We start from the raw sequence: 19,638 nt of genomic DNA, 5'->3' as shown, positions 1-19,638 counted from the left end.
TTTGTTTTATTTATCTTCCTTTCTTAAGGCTCCATGTTTCCTTTCTTCCTGTGCACTGGCCAGGACCTCCAAAACAATGAAAGTGGTGAGGGAGGACATTTTTATCTTTCCCCTAGTCTCAACGTAGAAATATGGGTTAGTAGTACTTAATGGAGCACTTGAAAATGTCAAAATGGCATATATAGAATATCACATTAGGGGCTAGGGTTGTGGCTCATGGGTAGAGCTCTCATCTAGCATATGTGAGCCCCTGGGTTTGATCCTCAGCACCACATAAAAATAAATAAAATAAAGGTATTGTGTCCAACTACAACTAAGAAATATATTTTCAAAAATAGGAATATTACATTAATTCCATTTCTGACATACACACTCTGTCAATTTTATGTTTAATTTAATCAAATTGCAGTACATTACATTACATTACACAGAAAATGGTTATCCTGCCATCTAATTTTATTTTCAGTTTGTTTTATCAGTTCTTTATTCATTTTTCTCTTTCTTGCCTTATTTTTATTAAATAATTTTATTTCATTTCCCCTTTTATTGACCTATTTTGTATTTTGCTATTCTCACTTGAAATTAACAACATCTTCTTTTGACTTATTAAAGGCCAATATTATTCACACTGTTTTGAACTTTCTCTGTAGCACAAGGACCTTAGAATACTTTGGTTTCTTTATTCTGTAATGCTTTTTGGTTCTTGTTCACATAGGACAATTTCTGTAGTTTTGTTTTATACAGTCAATATTTCTTTAGATTTGCCAATATATTTTCTAGTTTCTTTTGTTTTTCATTACTTTCTATGTGGTGATTTTCTATTCATGGGACCACTTCAATATTTTATTTAATATGAAGCTTCTCTTTTTTGTTTGTCTCACATGTCTACTTTGTCTTAATTTTTAAAAGTATATTTTTATCTGTGTTTAGAATTCTAGGCTGGTATGTTTTACCACATTGATGATTTGAAAATATTATTCCATTATCTTTTTCATTTTCTTTTCTCCTATAGTCTTTCACTATCCTTGTTCCTCTTAAGGTTTCCTATCTTTTTGCTGTGAATGCCTTTAATCTTTTCTATTTTGCATTAGTATCCAGTTTTACTGTGGTGCATTTGGGTGTGCTTTCTACATATGTATCCTATTTGGGGCTTGTAGCTCTTCTTGATTGTTTGGTTTGGTGTCTTTCATAAATTTTGAAATTTATGAAGCAAATACTATTTGTGTCATCTTCTTTTTGCTCTTGCTTTCTTAGTACTCTAGGCACATTCTTTTGTTTGTTTTCTGTGAACCAGCTGTCTGGACATACTTTTTCTGCACTTTTCTTCTAGCCTCTTCATGCTTCGGTTTTTGCTTTCTTCTGACCTGTCTTTGAGTTTACAAATGCCTCAATTTTGTTTAATCTGTGATAAACTCATGATTGAGGTGTTTTTGTTTTGTTGTTTAGTTTTTGGTAGTGCGGGTTGAACTCAGGCACTCAATCACTGAGCCACATCCCAATCCCTATTTTGTATTTTGTTTAGAGTCAGGATCTCACTGAGTTGCTTAGTGCCTCACTTTTGCTGAGGCTGGCTTTGAACTCAGTCCTCCTGCCTCAGCCTCCCAAGCTGCTGGGGTTACAGGCTGTGGCACTGCATTGAGTTCTTAATTATTTTATTTCAATTCTACAATTTCCCTATTTTTAGACATAGCTTTGTTTCCTTCTAGAATTCTCTTGTCATTTAATCCTTGAACATTTTAAATTATGTTGCAATTCATACTCTTAGGCTCATTTTATGGATCTTCTGTGACTCCCCCGACCCTTGTTGATTTTTTTCTCTCAATTTGTGGTTAGGTCTTATGTTGTATTTGTGTTATTTTTTATTAGTGATAGTTTTAAAAATAAAAAAATTAGAGATAGTTTGAGGCTCTGTATGTGTTTATATTCTTCCATTGAGGGTTTGCTTTTTGCTTTTGACAGATCACCTTCATCCATTTGGAAGCTGGTCTTCAGTTTTTTTTTTTTTTTGAAATTTCTGAAATCCCTTTCAATTCCCCCACCGTGCCTCTGTGCTTTTTTCTGGATTGCTTATCTTTTTCCCATAGGTAGTCTTTATATACATTAATCCTTTATCAGGATCCTTAGTTTTCTGCGGACACAACATCTTTATTTGTATGTGGTGCTGAGAATCAAACCCAGTGCCTCACGCATGCTAGGCAAGCGTGTTACCTCTGAGGCACAACCCCACCCCAGTCCCTGGTCTTCAGTTTTTGATAGGCTGATTTCTTCTTTTAGTCACCTTTACGTGTGGAGTCGATTTGTTTGTTATCCAACTCAAAGTCTAGGTATTCAATAAGGCATTGGGCCCAAAATTTCAAATTTTATCCTCCAGCACTGTGACAATGATAAAAACTTTGTTTACATTCTCAGCCACTTCTTTTAAACTTTGAAAACTAGAAGTCGTATGGGTGAGAAGACTGCTCTTAATGCCAGGCATAACTCTTTCGATTTCCCTCTTCTTTTGAAACTTTTCTCTGCAAAGTCTCACTGCTTTGGTAGCTATTTATTGTCTTCAAGGTGATTTTTTAAAAATAATTTGTCTAGACTTTCTATTTGAATCAGTGGGAAAATTGGTTCAAAATAACTGAGTTAGCTCTTGTTAAAAATAGAACATCTTGGGCTGGGGATGTGGCTCAAGCAGTAGCGTGCTCACCTGGCATGCGTGCAGCCTGGGTTCGATCCTCAGCACCACATGCAAACAAAGATGTTGTATCCGCAGAAAACTAAAAAATAAATATTAAAAAAATTATAAAAAAAATAGAACATCTTACCACTTTTATCCATTAATTTTTCTTACCTTACATTGAGTATGTACAAAGGAATATATGTGACATTTGTATAGCTAATATTTTAACGCAGTGACCACCCATGTACTATTAGGTCCTGGTTTTATTACTCTGCAATTCTTTTTATTTCCTTCCTGCCCCTAGTACCTACTCATCTGGATTTTGGGGGTTGCTATTCATTCATTCATTCATTCATTCATTCATGCCACAAGTATCTCTTTAAACAATGTACTTTTTAAATTTTTACGTTTTCTAGAGATTTTTAAGAATCATATCATACGTAGTCTTGAGTTTCTTGCTTTTAATCACTTCAATTTTTTCTAATAATAATTCTGTTACTAAATATGCTGTGGTTAATTCATTCATTACTCTCTCATTATTTTGTTGTGGGCTGTTTGTTTTATCAGAATTATCTATTATTCTCCTAGCAAATTTGGAATGTTTTTCATTTCCTTCCTCTATTGAGTGGTACTGTATGTATGAATGCTGTTATAGAGGCCTCCTAATACACATGAGCAAGACTTTCTCTACTTCGAAATTGATGAACTACAGTGTGTGTATATATATATTTAACTTTTCAGTTTATTATAAACTAACTTTTTTTTTGGGTGGTGCTGGGGATTAAATCCAGGGCCTTGTACGTGCAAGGCAAGTACTCTACCAAACTGAGCTATATTCCCAGCCCTGTCAAACTACTTTCCACAGTGGTTGTTGACACTTATTTTCCTACTAGCAGTGTTTAGCACTCATTATCAGATTTTTAAATTTTGCCCACCTAATAGATGTTAGTGTCTTATTATAGTCTTAATTTGTATTTCCCTGGTTCTTACATGTCAATAGTTATCATTCATAGTGCCTCCGTTCTGAAATTTCTGAAATTCCTTTCAACTCCCCCACCGTGCCTCTGTGCTTTTTTCTGGATTGCTTATCTTTTTCCCATAGGTAGTCTTTATATACATTAATCCTTTATCAGGTGTATGTTGTAGTGTCTTCATAAAATGCATAAAACCATTTTACTGTGTATCTTTTCCTTCTCTTTATGATATCCTTTGAGCAAAAGTTACTACTGTAGCTGTATTTTATCATTCCTTTCTTTTGTCATTGGTGCTTTTTTACTTCTAGTTTAAAAATCCCTTTCTCCCCAATGTCATAGTCTCTCATATGTTCTTTGAAAAGTTTTAAGGTGTTTTTTTTTAAATATATTTTTTAGTTGTAGATAGAGTATCCTCATTGATTGATTGATTGATTCATTCATTTATTTAATGTGGTGCTGAGGATTGAACCCAGGGCCTCATATGTGCAAGGCAAGCACTCTACCACTGAGCTACAACCCTAACCCATTAAGGTGTGTGGTTTTTTTTTTTTTTTTAAACAAAAATTTAATCTATTTGGAATTGATGTGTTTTTTTTTTTTTATTATTCTGTAACACAGGATTTCATTTCTTTTTACTCTCCATTAGGATTACCAAAATTTCCACCACAGTTTTTTTTAATATTTATTTTTTAGTTGTAGTTGGACACAAAGGTATTGTACCTTTATTATTTTTTTTAACTTATTTTTATGTGGCACTGAGGATCGAACCCAGTGCCTCACGCATGTCAGTCAAGTGCTCTATCTCTGAACCACAGCCCCAGTTCCTCCACCACAGTTTTTATTGAATAATCTTACCTTTTTCTGGTTTTCTTCAGTGCTAAAACTCTGTGTATGTGTAAAACTTTTGTTTTTTTCTGTTGCTTTGTTTGTTCATCCACAGATATTTTTTATTGAAGCTCTATAGTTTTCTCTATAAAGGAAATTTAAAAATTTCTCTGACACTGTGTTCTGTTATACAACTTATGCTAAGTACTATAATATTCTAAAATTATGCTTTATATTTGTGGTTGATTTAGGGAATTTTGTCGTTTTGATTTTATACCATTTTTATTACTAAATTTTCTTTTCTATTTACTTTTTAATTGTCATTTATAAAGAATGCTAGTTTTGATTTTCTAAATCTTGTATTATTTCTACATTCTTCTGATTTGACATTTCTACCTTTTCCTCAAATTAAAATCTTCTTTGTTTTATATATTTGGCTAGTTGTACAAATGTACATTAATGCTGTATCTTATTGGTGTATAATATATAAGGTACATCAATATCTTCTTGTTTGTGTGAGTATCCCATTTAAATCTATATTCTGTTTAATGTTTTTCAGTTTCACTAGTGTATTTTTTTCATGCAATAATTTTTAGATTTTGTATGTTGATGATTTTTTTTTTGTAGTTTCATTTTAGTTTAAATTCACCAGACAGTCTCTCTTGCTCTTATTAAATGATAACATTAATTTTTTTTAACTTGTAATTTAGCCTGATTGGATTTTTTCTTGTGAGTTAAATATTTTATCATAGCATAACTTTGACTATTTTTTTTCAAAATGTAACTTAGAAACTTTCTGGCTTGAATTTACCTTTGATTCTTTAGAATTCTGTGTTTTAAATTACTTGACCGCAGGAAATTCAGAACATTGTTTTGGTCATCTGTTTTGTAGCAGAGAAATCTGAAGTTGATTTGTTTCTTGCTCCTTTTTTGATAGCTTCTGCCATGGAAGCTTTTGGGATCTTTATATTCCTAGTTCAGAAGGTTCATCAGGTTTTGCCTAATGTGATTTCTTTCTCATTATTTTTACTTTATACTTGGAAGGCACTTGTCAGCTAAAGAAGTGAGTCTTAAGTTGTGAGTGATTCTTCTGCCCTGTGTTGTGGGAGTTTGCCTTTCTAGATACTGGGATTTGTGTTATCTTTCTGTTGCAGTGACAAAATACCTGAGATAAACAACTTTAAAAAGGAAAGATTTATTTTTGCTCATGGTTTCAGAGGTTAATGTTCAAGGTCACTTGGGATCATTTTTTTCTGGTTTGGTGTTGAGAAAGGACATCATTACAGGGAGAGTATACTGGAGCAGAACTGCTCACTTTAGTGGTAACGGGATCAGGGGTGAGATATGCCCTTGATAGACATGCCCCAGTGACCTACATCTTCCATCTAAGCCCCACTTCCTAAGGTTTCCATTACTTTCGAATAGCATCACTAGCTGGCATCAAGCCTTCAATTCATGAGCCTCTGGGGGGACATTCCACATCCAGAGTTACAGGAAGTGTTGCCAGAGTTTCCCTGAGGTGATTCTCAATTCCTATATCCGGACCTGTAAGTAAAATGGGATCTCAGCAGTTCCAACTGTTTCAAATGGCTCTTTTGCCACTTTAATTTCCTGGTTGCTATCATATATTCACATCTACCAATATCTGCACGATATTTTTGTTATTGTGCTGTGGGAAAAAAACAACTAACTTTTGGAATGTGTTTTCTCTTTACCTTTATGGAACTGCAAGTCTTCCAACAGTTTTATATATATATACATATTTCCCCCCCACCCACTGTACACTTTTGTGTTTTCCAGTGACTCTGGCCTTTTTTGCCTCCCACCCCTTTTCCACCTCTGTCGATTGTTCTGTTTGTATACGTATATGCTTTGCCACTTAGGTAAGAAGGTATTAATGCGTATTTCTATGACCTATATCGAACTAGAAACTTGTCTGATTTTTCTCTTGCTCAAGATTTTTAAATATATCATTCTTCTTATTTAAAACTACATTCTTCGTCCCATTGATTTTTATCGTTGTCTTTTTAAGAGGCCTTAAGTAATTGAATTGTTAGCCACTAAGTAAGGGAGTATGTGCAGTTGTTTAAAGTCAGTTCTTGCACATACCTACAAAGAACCAACTAGTGATGCATATGTAAGTGCTGTACCTAGGTGCTAGTGAGGATATGCCTTTCAGTCTTTTTGAAAGGTTAAAGAGATGAGTTGTTTTAATCATATGTATGACTATTGTTGTAGAAGGTAAATATTTCATTTATTCATTCACTTTAGTATTAATTGAAATGAAAATTCATATTCATATTTTTAATTTCTTACATTTGACTTAGCTTCCAGGAAAAAAGACAACTAAACTTTGGGTTCCAGATGAAGAAGTTTCTCCTGAGACAATGGTTAAAGTAAGTAATATGCATAGATCTGTTGATTTTAGTATACTTCATATGCTATAATATTATTGAAGATGTTGAAATTTCTCTTAAGTTTGGGCAATGAAAATCACTTAAGTATTTATATTTATTGTTTGGCATTATCTTATGTACTATGAGTATTTGGCAGTAATTAGCAAAATGGGGCTTACAGGCAGCAAGCATATAGTGTAATTTGAGGTTTAAAAATATATAATAAGGTTTGAAAGCAGCTTCCATATTTCTGTTTCTTAGAATCAGCCTTTTAGTGGCAAAAGGTAATGCAGATTTTCTTATGAACATTCTATTGAGTAAAATTGTTATCCGAGTTTTAAGACTGTTTATCTTTTCCATGAGATTTACTTAATAAAGCTATTTTTATTTTTTTTTAAAGGTAGCCTGTAATTCCTGGAGTTAAGGTTATACATAAAAGATCACTCATTACTAGTATAGAGAGTATTAATTTATAAAAACCATCTATAGTGTAGACTTCATTTCAATCTATTGTCATATGTAAAAGAAATACACACGGACTTCCTAGTTATTTTTAGTACAGTACGAATGTGATATCTCTTTGAAAGAAAAGAATGAAGGTTAAGAACAAATATGTTAAATTTTGTTATTTTTCTAGTTGCAGTTAAAAAATTTTTTTAAAGATATTAATGAATCTTTTTTTTTAATTCATATATTTATATGTGGTGCTGAGAATCAAACCCATTGTCTCACACATGCTAGGCAAGTGCTCTACCACTGAGCCACAATACCAGTCCTAGTTGTGATTTTTTATAATACCTTCTGGACTATGAGTACATATTTGTTTATGTATCATGTATGAACTACTTTTTTACATTATTCCAGCTTCCAATTCTGATGTATTTCTGCAGACATGGAACAACACTTCCTTTAGCATCTTTGAATATTTGTTGGTATAAGCCCATTTTCTTAGCATTGATCTTAACCATCAGTTTTATGTAGCTGAGAGTAGCACTGGAAAAGAAGGCATGCACTTAGTTTATGCTTGACAGACACAGGAATCATCTTAGCATCTGCCATGTGGCAGACATTGTTCAATACCCACTTAGTTTCTGGTCCTTTGTTGTGTAAAAAGCTGAAATATATGAAGAAGAGATGATATGTGTGTCATTTTTAAAAAATATTTATTTTTTAGTTGTAGTTGGATACAACATCTTTAATTAATGTATTTATTTTTATATGGTGCTGAGGATAGAACCCAGGGCCTCACCTGTGCTAAGCGAGCGCTCTACAAGATCTACCGCTTTAAAAAGGATTGTTGCAAACATTGAAAGCTGTAACTGGTTTAGAAGAAATACATATGGACTTCCTAATTATTTTTAGTACACATGTGATATCTCTTTGGAAGAAAAGAATGAATACAGTTTGTAGTTGGGAACTTAACTTTTTCTTAGGCAAAGTAAGGATGATTTTAATTCTAGAATCCAAAAGGTGAGTTGCATGTTGGAGAATCATAAAAAACAACAATAAAAGAGCTTTTCTTTAGTGAAATCTTTTTTTAACTACTTCCTTAGAGAGTGAAACAGATTTAATTTAAAACATTTCAAGTTATCTTCATATGTATAGAAAAGTGGATTTTTCTTTTTACTTTTCTTATAAAGTGTCCAATAAAAAAAAATCTTGATTTTTTTTTTTTTTTTTAAGAAGGTAGATGTGGAAATTCTTTTAAATGTAGCAATGTTTTGTCAATTTGTCTTTTAAATAGATTCAGGCTATTAAAATGATGGTTCGATGGCTACTTGGAATGAAAAATAATCACAGTAAATCAGGAACTTCCACCTTAAGATTGTTAACAACAATATTGCACAGTGATGGAGACTTGACAGAGCAGGGAAAAATTAGGTATGCAATTATTTCAGATTTCTTTGGATTACATAATATTTGAACTCTTATGTAGTTGTTAAATATTATATTTAAAAAAATAATCCGTATTACTGTATAGGTGTGCATATATTTTTATTATAATGCTTTTGTGTGGTGGTTATTACAGTCATGTCTATTACAGGCTACTGCTATACATTAAAGAGTATTTTAAACAATAGATACTTGATTTTTTGACATATACAATTGATGTTAGTGTACAAATAAGTAACTCATGTTTTACAGTCTTGTTAGTGTCTAAAGGGAAAAGAAGAGATTTTGTGGAAGGTACTTTATTGAATCTGTTTATTCCCTAAACAATACAATATAACAATTATTTACAGTGTATTAAGTATTGAAAGTAATCTAGAGATAATCTATAAATTATGTGGGAGGCTGTGTGTAGGTCATATGCAAACACTGTGTTATTTCATATAAGGTACTTGAGCATCTTTGGATTGTGGTTACCTGAGGGGGTTTCTGGAACCATTTTCCCAGGTTGCCAAGAGACAACTCTATAGTAATTGAACACATGGACTCCAGAGCTCAGATTCAAATCCTGGCTCCACCACTTCCTACTTATCAAGTTTCTTTAACCTCTCAGCACCCTAGTTTCTTTAACTATAAAATAGAGATAATGGTTATAGTTGTCCTATCTAGCTATTATAATATAATTAAATTAGTATGTCAAAGGTTTTGAAAGACTGCCTACCATGTAGTAATTAGAAATGTTGATGATGATTAGAAGGTAGTAGTTATTGTGTCAGCATTAGCAATAATTTAGAGGTTTGTTCTTAATATAAGTACATAGGTTGTTTAGTTACCTTCTTGGTAATGTAAAATCGGAGAATAATCCCCCTTTAATATATCTGGTGACTTTAATGAGAAAGCAGAGGTGACTTCTAGCTGCTTTCTAACCCTTTCCATCTTCATTCTTTTCTTCATGTTTTGTTCATATTGTTCTCTTGGAACAGTCTGTTAATAGCACACACATTTCTAAAATGAAACAAAAATAAAATTTTGATGATCTGTTCATTCTGTATATACAATTCATTGGTCTACCTTCCTTAGTCTAATTAGTTGTCTTTACCTCTCTACTCCCATAATTTATATGTATCAGTGTTTAGGATTTACAAATAATCATGTTTTGATTAAAAGGTATACCAAATTCAAGATAATTTTGTAGTGATCCGTTCAGCCTTGTAGAGAAAAAAAAATCCCCCAGTATTAATACATTTTGTCTTCTAGTTTATTATTTTAAATTTATTTTCCTAGTTATACTCAGCTAATAACTAATTAGAGGGACATTATACCCTAATGGTTAAGAACATTGACAGACTAAATGGTTTCAAATTCGGGTTCTACCATTGGTTATCTGATTTTATTTATTAGCAAGTTATTTCACTTCTCAAATTTCTCACCTGCAGGATGAGGGTTAACGGTAGTACTTCTTTATAGAGTTTATATAAGGGAGAATGTATATATTTTATATAAAATAATTGGAATGAGACCCAGTACACAGTGTTATATAAGCTGTGTTCAAGGGAACCCATGTGACATTCAGGAACATTCAGGGGCTGCATGGAGTAGGAGTAAGAAAATTCCTTGTAGAAGTAAAGCAGATGGAGACTCCGAGTTTGGAGGGGCGTTTCTGTCCCCTACTTTAATAGGAAGCATGTTTTTTTTATGTTTACATTTTAAATTCCTATGTAAGCTTTTATTTGAAGGAAAGTGTCTTCTACTTAATAAAGCTGAAAAGAAAAGAAAACAAAGCAAAATAAAACAGAACAGCTTACTGGATTAAATAGAAACCACTAGTCTAGATGGAAATTTTTAAGGACAGTATGTAAGAAGCATCTGTTATCTATACATGAAGACACGGCGTCCAACTGCCAGCTTGCACTCTCTGAACTAAGTACTATGATTCATCTATTAATAGCTACTTGGAACATTACCACTGATACACTGATAGCTCTTTTGGGGCATGTTTTACAACCTCAGAACCTTATTAATGTTGGCATACAGTCAGTATTTTTACATAATTGTTAGATAAATGAAGAGTTTTAAACCAACTGGATCATTTTCTCTTAGAAGAGTAAGAATAGTAAGGTTTTATCTCCTATACCTCCTATTACATTTATTCTTAGCATAGTGGTTGTGGTTGACTTCTTGGTAAGTTAGGATCTTTTTATACCTAATATATAGGTAAATATGTTTCTAAAATAAATCTATTGTATAATACTTAAAACCTAATAAGTGAACATACAAATAGATTTCTTCTAGGCTTGCTTAAGAGCTATTTTGTGTAGGATGAGAGAATTAAATAACTAGTGGTGCTAGCACAGACTTAAGTTTAAGAGAAGAATTTATGTAGTATTTTATTGGTTACCACCTTTCAGAGTTAATGTATTATGGTACTCAGGATCACTAAATTATTTACTGTGTTAGTGTGTTCAGGCTTTTGTAACAAAATACCATAGATTGAGTAGCTTACAAACAATAGATTTATTTTTCACAGTTATGGAAACTGAAAGTCCAAGATCAGAATGCCAATGTGGTTGAATTCTGTTTAGAACCGAACTATCTCACATTGCAGGCTAGCTTTTTTCTTGTATTCTCCTATGGCAGAAAGGTCATACAGTCTCCTTCAGGCCTCTTCTATAGGGGCATGAGTCCCATTCATGAAGGCTGTTTCCCTAAGACCTACTCACCTCTCAGAAGATCCCACCTCTGAATACTATCATTTTGGCAGTAGGATTTCAATATGTGAATTTAAGGAGACACAAAAACATTGAGACCATAGCATAGTTCTACCTTTTTTTTTTTGCCTGAAAAATATCTACAAAATTAGATGTATAAAATGGTTTTATATAAGCATTTAGAAACCTTATCTGTATTCTTTTTGCTTGTTTTTCAGTAAACCAGATATGTCACGTCTGAGACTTGCTGCTGGAAGTGCTATTGTGAAGCTGGCACAAGAACCATGCTACCATGAAATCATCACATTAGAACAATATCAATTATGTGCATTAGCTATCAATGTAAGGAAAATCACTATATAAAGACACTACTTTTTACGGTCACAGACTTTAGGAAAAAATTCAGTTTTTTCAACTCAGTTAATAATTTTGATCAAAGTTTTGAATATTTTCTTTTGAAAAACTTGTACAAGAAATGTTTCAAAGTTCTAAAACTCATTTGACTTTTGGGTTACATAGTCTAGCTGACTTGTTGTTAGGTACAGTTCTAGTCTATAAAGGCAAAACAAATACTGAATTAGCATGTATTGCTCTTAGCGGAAATACAAGGATAGGTTCTTTCTAGTATGTGGTCATGAAATTTTCATCAATTGATCAATATACAACCATGTTTTATGTGTATTTCTGTTTAAAGACATCTTACTTCAGACAGACAGACACATGCTCATAATCAGCAGCACTATAACTCATGCCTACACTAAGCTTATGTATTTTCTCTGTAAGGTACATCAGAGCCTTCCTGTGCTTAAGAATATTAAGCAGAGACTGTGGTTGTAGTTCAGTGGTAAATCAGTTGCTTAGCATGTGTGAGGCACTGGGTTTTGTCTTCAACACCACATAAAAAGAAATAAATAAAATAAAGGTATTGTGTTCATCTACAACTTAAAAAAAAAAAAAAAGAATCCTAGGCAGTACTTCATCATTATGTTTGGGAACCATTTTAGACAACTAGATTGCCAACATGGTCAAAAATGTGAAAAGTATGGCACTAAGTAATCCACAAGAAGGACCCTTGTTTACAGTCTGAGAGCTGAAACAAGAAGGCAGGTCTTCTTCAACCTCATTTGGGCATATACATTTGACACAATTCAATTTTTTACTGTTCTGTACATATTTTTGCTGTTGTTCAGAAAATCTCTGCAAGTATTTATTTTGGAGGTTATAAATAAATCCTGAATGAGTTGACAAATTCATAAATATGGAATCTATGAATAATGAGGACCGACTGTTTTAGTTCCCTAAATGAAAAAAATATATAGAAGTTTACAGTGTTTTTTCTTTCCTTTTTTTAAAATTTGTTCTAGTTAATTATACATGACTGTAGAATGCATTCTGACACATTGTACATTAATTAAGTTCAACTTCTCCTTCCTCTGTCTGAACACAATGCAGAGTCACACCAGTAGTATAATTATACATGTATATAGGATAATAATGTCCATCTCATTCCACTATCCTTCCCATCCCTACATCTCTTCCCCTCCCCTCCCTCCTGTCTGCACAATACAAAGTTCCTTTTGGTTTTTGGGATTTGGCTTATTTTGCTTAGCTTGATATTCTCCAGCTCCATCCCTTTACTTGAAAATGCCATAATTTCATTCTTCTTTAAGGCTGAGTAATATTCCATTGTGTATATGTAAGACATTTTCTTTATCCATTCATTTGTTGAAGGGCACCTAGTTCCATAGTTTTAGCTTTTGTGAATTGAGCTTATATAAACATTGATGTGGCCACATCACTGTAGTATGCTGATTTTAAGTCCTTTGGGTATAAACTGAGGAATGGGATAGCTGGGTCAAATGGTGGTTTTATTCCCAAGTTTTCTGAGGAATCTCCATACTGTTTTCCATAATGATTGTACTAATTTGCAATTCCACCAGCAATGTATGAGTGTACTTTTTCCCCTACATCCTCACTAACAGTTATTGTTGCTTGTATTCTTGAGAATTGTCATTCTGACTGGGGTTTATAGTTTTATAAAGCCATACTATAGACTGAATTTCAGGTTAGAAGGACTCCTTATTACTTAATGAGTCAAATTTTCAAATTGTGAAATTGATATTGATGGAGTCATTCCAGTTTTATAGATTTTATGTTATATTTGAAGTATATCACTTTAGAAGTATTTAGCATCAGTGATAAAATTTTAAAAGGCTTTCATAATAGTAAATCTGATAATCTAATATGAATTTTCCATTCATAATGTGGTTGTTTCACACTTAGGTTTTCTTTTTTTTCCAAACAGTTTAAGAATTTGGCATTCATCAGGAGTCATTGCAATTTTTCTCTACTTTTCCACTTCCCACTTTCTTCTGCTTATTTGAAAATTGCTGTTAACTTCAAAACACAAATGATCTATTTTTTAAATGTATTTATTTCTCAAGTGTTTAAAATAGCCATCCAAATCTTGTTTATGAATTGTTTTAGTTTTGTTATTGTTCAGATATTAGGAAAAAAATCATTCGAGAGATGAGATTTTTGGTGAGCCCATTTACTTCCTGGTTTAGTTTTTCCTTTTAATTCTGGAAATCATCTTATTTTATAAGAAATTAAAATTGTTTAAAAAATATGTATTACATTTCATGAAAGAAAACATATAATTTGTTTTTTTATAAATTGATGAGACTTATGTTTTGCTGATTGATTGGGTTCTTGGTCTGATATTTCTTAGAATATTGCTGATATCATTCATTGTTGAAATGGCACTTTAAGAAAACAAAGTAAGGAGACACGTAAAATGAGTTGGGTCTGATTTGAACTTTACATTGTTTAAGTATGTGTGAACCACTAGTTAAATGTCTGCCATGTGTGGAAAGCCTCTACTTACTATTTTCTGGAGAGTTTATTTTCTACTACTGTATTTTTTATACATTGCTACCTTAGTAACCAAAATATTCAGGGTGAAAATCTCAATTGCAAAAGTTTTAAGGTAGTTTTGGAATCCTGTGTGAATGGGTAAAACTTAGTTATTAGCATCTTCTCACAATTCATATTGTTATTCCCTTCTTAAAAAAAACAAAAACAAAACAAAAAAAACCTTTCCCTAATTCTTCTGTTCCTCTAAACCATATGCCCATCTCTTATTTTTTTAAATTTTTATTCATTCTTTTTAGTTATACATGATAGTAGAGTATATTTTGACATATACGTACATGGAGTATAGGGAGTTACACTGGTCATGTATTCATATATGAACATAGGAAAGTTATGTCTAGTTCATTCTACTGTCTTTCCCATTTCCATCCCGCTCCCCTTCTCCCCTCCAATCTGGTGAACCTCCACACCCTTCCTCTTCCCCGTATTGTGAGTCAACATCTGCATATCAGAGAGAACATTAGGCCTTTGGTTTTTGGGATTGGCTTATTTCATTTAGTCATCTCTTCTTTTTTAAACCTCCACACCTCCAGAAATAATAATCTGTCTTATTCTTACCCTCCCTTCACTGTCCATATCTTGGCATTTGCCTTTATTGTTTTATATAAGTAACCTATTGAAGTCCTCAGATTCAGTGATCTTAATTTTTCAGTGTCCTTTCTGTGTCATTTGATACAATACTCATTGCACCATTATTCTGAAATTCTCTTGATTTCTGTGTCTTGGTTTTTTAAATTTCAGTCTCTTGACTACATTTTCTGACACTTCTCCTCCTTTAATTTTGTGTGTTGAGGATCTATCCATGATCAGTTTTAGCACTTACACATTCTTTGGCCATCTCATTATCTAAGTGAGTCATTACTATACTGCAATATTTGTTTTTTTTTTTTCTTCAAGTTCCTAGTCCCACATCAAATGCTAAATGGAAATTTCAAATTTTTATGTCCTGTGAATGAGTAAGACTGAATTTATAATATTTCCCAAATCTATTCTTTCTTGGCATTTCTCAGATCTAAAAGCATGATTTACATTAGACTGTTTGTTCTTCTATCTTATTGCAAAAGTCCAAGTAATCTACTCAATGGTAGATCTATTGTTCTTTATTCATATCGTCTCAACTATCCCAATTGCTATAGTCATCAAGTCTCACTAGGACTGTTGTGAGAATTTCTTTATTGTTGGTTGAATTTCCCTAATCACAGTTCTGATTATGATATTTTCCTACTTATAAAAAAGATGTTTAAGTTGTTTAAGACCTGGCATTTGAGACCCTCTATTGTTGGGACCCAAATATATACTTTAAAATCTTGTTGGGTGCAATACCGATGTTTAGTACACTATCCTTTACCTTTGTTTCAGTGCAGCTGAACAATTTTTCTTTTATGGGCCTTGTACTTTGCTCTTCTTTTCTTCTCATCTTCTCATTTTCATAATCCTTATCCAATCTTTTCTGTAGATTAAGGTTTAAACACAACTTTCTCTATAAAACTTGTTCTGATTCTTTTTAGCTGGAAGTAGTCTCTCTGTCCTTTTGAATCCTTGTAGGTTTTATCTTCAGTCCTCTTATATATATGAAATTTTGCCTTATGCTTTAGCTATTTATGTACATGTGGCTTATTTCTCTTGAGTTGTGGCTCTTTATAGGTAGTATTGTACCTGGGAGACCCTTGTCATATATTTGAATAGAAAATAATTCTGAAAGAATATAAACTCAGTAATATGAATCTTAACATAATTTAGGTTATCATGTTAAGTATTTTAGAATTTGGAGTTCTGTTCATGACAAATTTACTCTGTACTGGTATGTGCTATATATTGTTGTAGATTCTGGAAATACAAAGATGAATAAATCATGGCTACAGCTAACAATCTCTTAGGGGATTATAAACTAGAAATGTGTTGATAACAGAATTTATTACACAAAGTAATTGAACTGCACAATCAAAAGGATAATCATCTTCGCAGAAAAATATTTGAAGACTCCCTCAGTTTCCAGTAGCACCTTTTTAAATTTATTCAGCTGATTCTCTTGAAGACTTGTGTATCATTTTTGTCAGTTTGTGTCTTCTTCAGTTGTTGTTTGTGCAAGTTGCCTTACTTATGACTTGATATTTCTTTAACATCACTTTAATGACAATATGAAAACCTGCTACAGTGATTTACAGATTGACTTTGTGAGGAATTTGTATTGTATTGTTGAATTCTGAATGATTAGTGACAAAAACACCGTCTTGGGGAAAGATATAAAGAGGAGGAAGTGATATTTGAGTACAGATTGATTTTTTAATGAATGGTCTGTTCCTTTATAAATATATTTGTGATATGTTGACTTTTATTTATGCACTTTTTGATTGGATCATAATAAAAAAATAAAGACTCTGCTCCTCTCTGACATTAATATTGAGGAAGGAATGAGTTAACTATTTTGTTGAATGTAAAGGTAGATAGATGAAATTTCTGTGAAAACTAGGCTACTTTATTAAAAGTAGAAAGTTAATATTATAAGATAAGGACGTTTAAATTAAATGAAAGAAGATATACAAAAGTAAGTATTTAAGATAAGGGCAAGATATTATGATCAAGGTTTTTAAGATACCATTCTAGATAGAAGAAATACGGTACCTAAAGTTGCATTAATATGAAATATACCACACCTTGTGACATGGAGCATATAAATGAGCATGAAGTTCTTTGTTATATAAAAGTTTGAGCTTTTCCCTGTTAGTTGAGAGAAAATTCTGTCCATCTGTGTGCCAGTTATTGTGCTAGAATTAGAGACATAATAATGAATGAAAACAAAGTTTTGTCTTTATAAAACTAGCACTGATAAAAGACAGATATATAAACGAGTAATGTTATGAGCTGAATGTGCTACTGGGGATGTGCACAGAGTGCTGTAATAGAGCCTCGGTCGGGTATAGGAGACATGTTATATGCTTCTTTCTGTCAGATAGTTGAACTGTCTTCAAGAATGAAGAGGAGTTAGCCAGGAGAGTTGGGGAGATAGTTTAAGGGAGTTGTGTGAAGTAAGCAGGCATAGGACTAACAGGTTCGCTTATTTATACAAATAAAAGTAATTTGGTGCTTCAGAAATTGATTAGGATCTCTTGTCTTCAGAGCTGTGCATTTCAATCTGATAGGTTTTTAAATGATAGAACTAAAACGTTTAAATTCGGCAGAGTTTTGCTTTGCTACTAAATGAAAAAGCTATATATGAGATAATGCTTATGTTTTTTAAAATTTGCTTATTTATTTATTTGTTGTTTGTTGTTGTGCAGGAGATTGAGCCCAGGGTTTTATACATGCTAGACAAGAGCTCTACCACCGAATCTCTCCCAGCCCCTGTGGTTTATTTTAAAAAATCTTATTTAAGTTTGAATTGATTTATATTTACTAATTTTAAGAATGCATCTAATATTTCTAACATGTAAATGAATCGTTGTTAGGTGAATATTCCAGTCTTGAAATTAACTTGAGTTACAACATCTGTCTTGTGAACGGTCAGTCAAGCAGTGGTTGTAGATAAACTTGCTTCTGTGTGCCCTTTTCTCTATGGATAATATAACACATTTTATATCTAAGTTGTTACTCCTTCCTACTATGTGGATAATACCTGAAATAATTATATCTTTACAGGATGAATGCTATCAAGTAAGACAAGTGTTTGCTCAGAAACTTCACAAAGGCCTTTCCCGATTACGGCTTCCACTTGAATATATGGCAATCTGTGCACTTTGTGCTAAAGATCCTGTAAAAGAGAGAAGAGCTCATGCTAGACAGTGTCTGGTAAAAAATATAAATGTAAGACGCGAGTATCTAAAGCAACATGCAGCTGTTAGTGGTAAGCATACAGGGAAATAGAAAGTATACTTTCCAACCTGACAGTTTCACTATTTAAAAGAGTATAATATATTAATGTTATTGATTCTATTTAAATTTGAACCTGTATCTCTTTAAGTAAATGACTAAATGGCCAAGGAAAATAAGTAGTTACATTGGAGGTACTTTTAACATAATGATGAAATTTGTACCTTTATGTAGATTGTCTAAGCTCTACTTTTAGTTGAAAAAAGTACAAGTCTTTGATCTTTGTTGTTCGTTCTCACCTATAGCTGATGTTAATAGTAACAGGTGCTTGTGTGCCTGCTTTTCATCTGTCTGCCTTACCCCTTCAAGGTTAGCTGATATGCCTCTTGACTTCTAGGATTGTTTAACAAATAACATTAAAATCTGTCCATTTATCCAAGTCAGAAATCAGAGGCATTCTTTATACCTTTTTTTTTACTCACTCATTAGTCACCAAATCCTGTTAATTCTTCCTCCAGATGTCTGAACATCTGTCTTCTGTTCTCCTAGCTGGTCACATTTCCTTTGGATCATTGTATACACACTTAACTGCCTCCCTCTTTAAATGTTTCCCTACGCCTCTGTCCCCTATTTTACCCACTACTGTGCCACATTGACAGCAAAATTATCATTCTAAAACACATTTCTGATCACATTACTTCTTTGCTTGAAATCCATGTGAATTCTTTATTGCTTATGAGGTAGAGTTGAAATATTTCTCATGGCTTTTTATAGTTTCCTCTCGGTCTGAATTTCAAGTTTTGTCTCTGTAGTTTCCTACTATGAACTCTGTTATTCCTGCTATAACCTCAATTACTTGAAATTTGTGGAGCCATCTTTTTTCTCTGTTGTCAGCTCTTATCTGAGAATTGTCTGTCACAGAAAAACAAATAAATAAAACAAAGAAGTGTGGTTTGCACTTTTTGAATTCTTTAAAAATATAGTTTGGGTGTTATTGCATCACTGTGACCCTCTTTGCTTTTTTTCTTCTTCACATTGCAAAAAGTGAGGGCTTATGTGGTCACATTCCACCTCTGCAATTTACTGATTGTATTTGGACAAGATATTTAATCCATGCCTTAGTTTGCTTATTTGTAAAATTGGAATAATTATATTTACTTCTTGTTATGGTTGTGAGAATTAAATATTTATGTATGTAAAGCACCTAGCATAATGATTAGCCTCAAGAAATTATCAGCCAATACTAGTTGTTTATTTTAGAGTACTTTTCACATTGAAGATAGCTTCTGTCTCTGTTTATTCTTTACTGTGAGATCTTTACCTAGTTTTATTCATTTTTATACTTTTAGATTGTAAAAGAGGATAGTAAGCACTGAATAAATATTTGATAGAATTTAATTGAAAGTTTACTGAATTTTGAACCTTGTTCCTTTTCTTCT

General features: G+C 32.5%; 1 protein-coding gene across 6 annotated transcripts in view; it reads left to right on the top strand.

Annotated features, from left to right (window-relative positions):
* Pds5b (PDS5 cohesin associated factor B) overlaps window positions 1-19,638 on the top strand; it is a 198,757-nt gene that overhangs the window by 160,636 nt on the left and 18,483 nt on the right. For all 6 annotated transcript variants that reach the window (XM_076872121.1, XM_076872119.1, XM_076872122.1 and 3 more), the window contains exons 22-25: window positions 6,792-6,860; window positions 8,605-8,741; window positions 11,677-11,800; window positions 18,029-18,233. In XM_076872121.1, the coding sequence (XP_076728236.1) occupies window positions 6,792-6,860; window positions 8,605-8,741; window positions 11,677-11,800; window positions 18,029-18,233 (535 nt within the window). The remainder of the gene's footprint in view (window positions 1-6,791; window positions 6,861-8,604; window positions 8,742-11,676; window positions 11,801-18,028; window positions 18,234-19,638) is intronic.

Source organism: Callospermophilus lateralis, chromosome 12, assembly GCF_048772815.1.
Source record: "Callospermophilus lateralis isolate mCalLat2 chromosome 12, mCalLat2.hap1, whole genome shotgun sequence".
In the NCBI taxonomy this organism is placed as follows: domain Eukaryota; kingdom Metazoa; phylum Chordata; class Mammalia; order Rodentia; family Sciuridae; genus Callospermophilus; species Callospermophilus lateralis.
The sequence above is the reverse complement of the archived record's forward strand: the minus strand, read 5'-3'. Positions and strand labels throughout refer to the sequence as shown.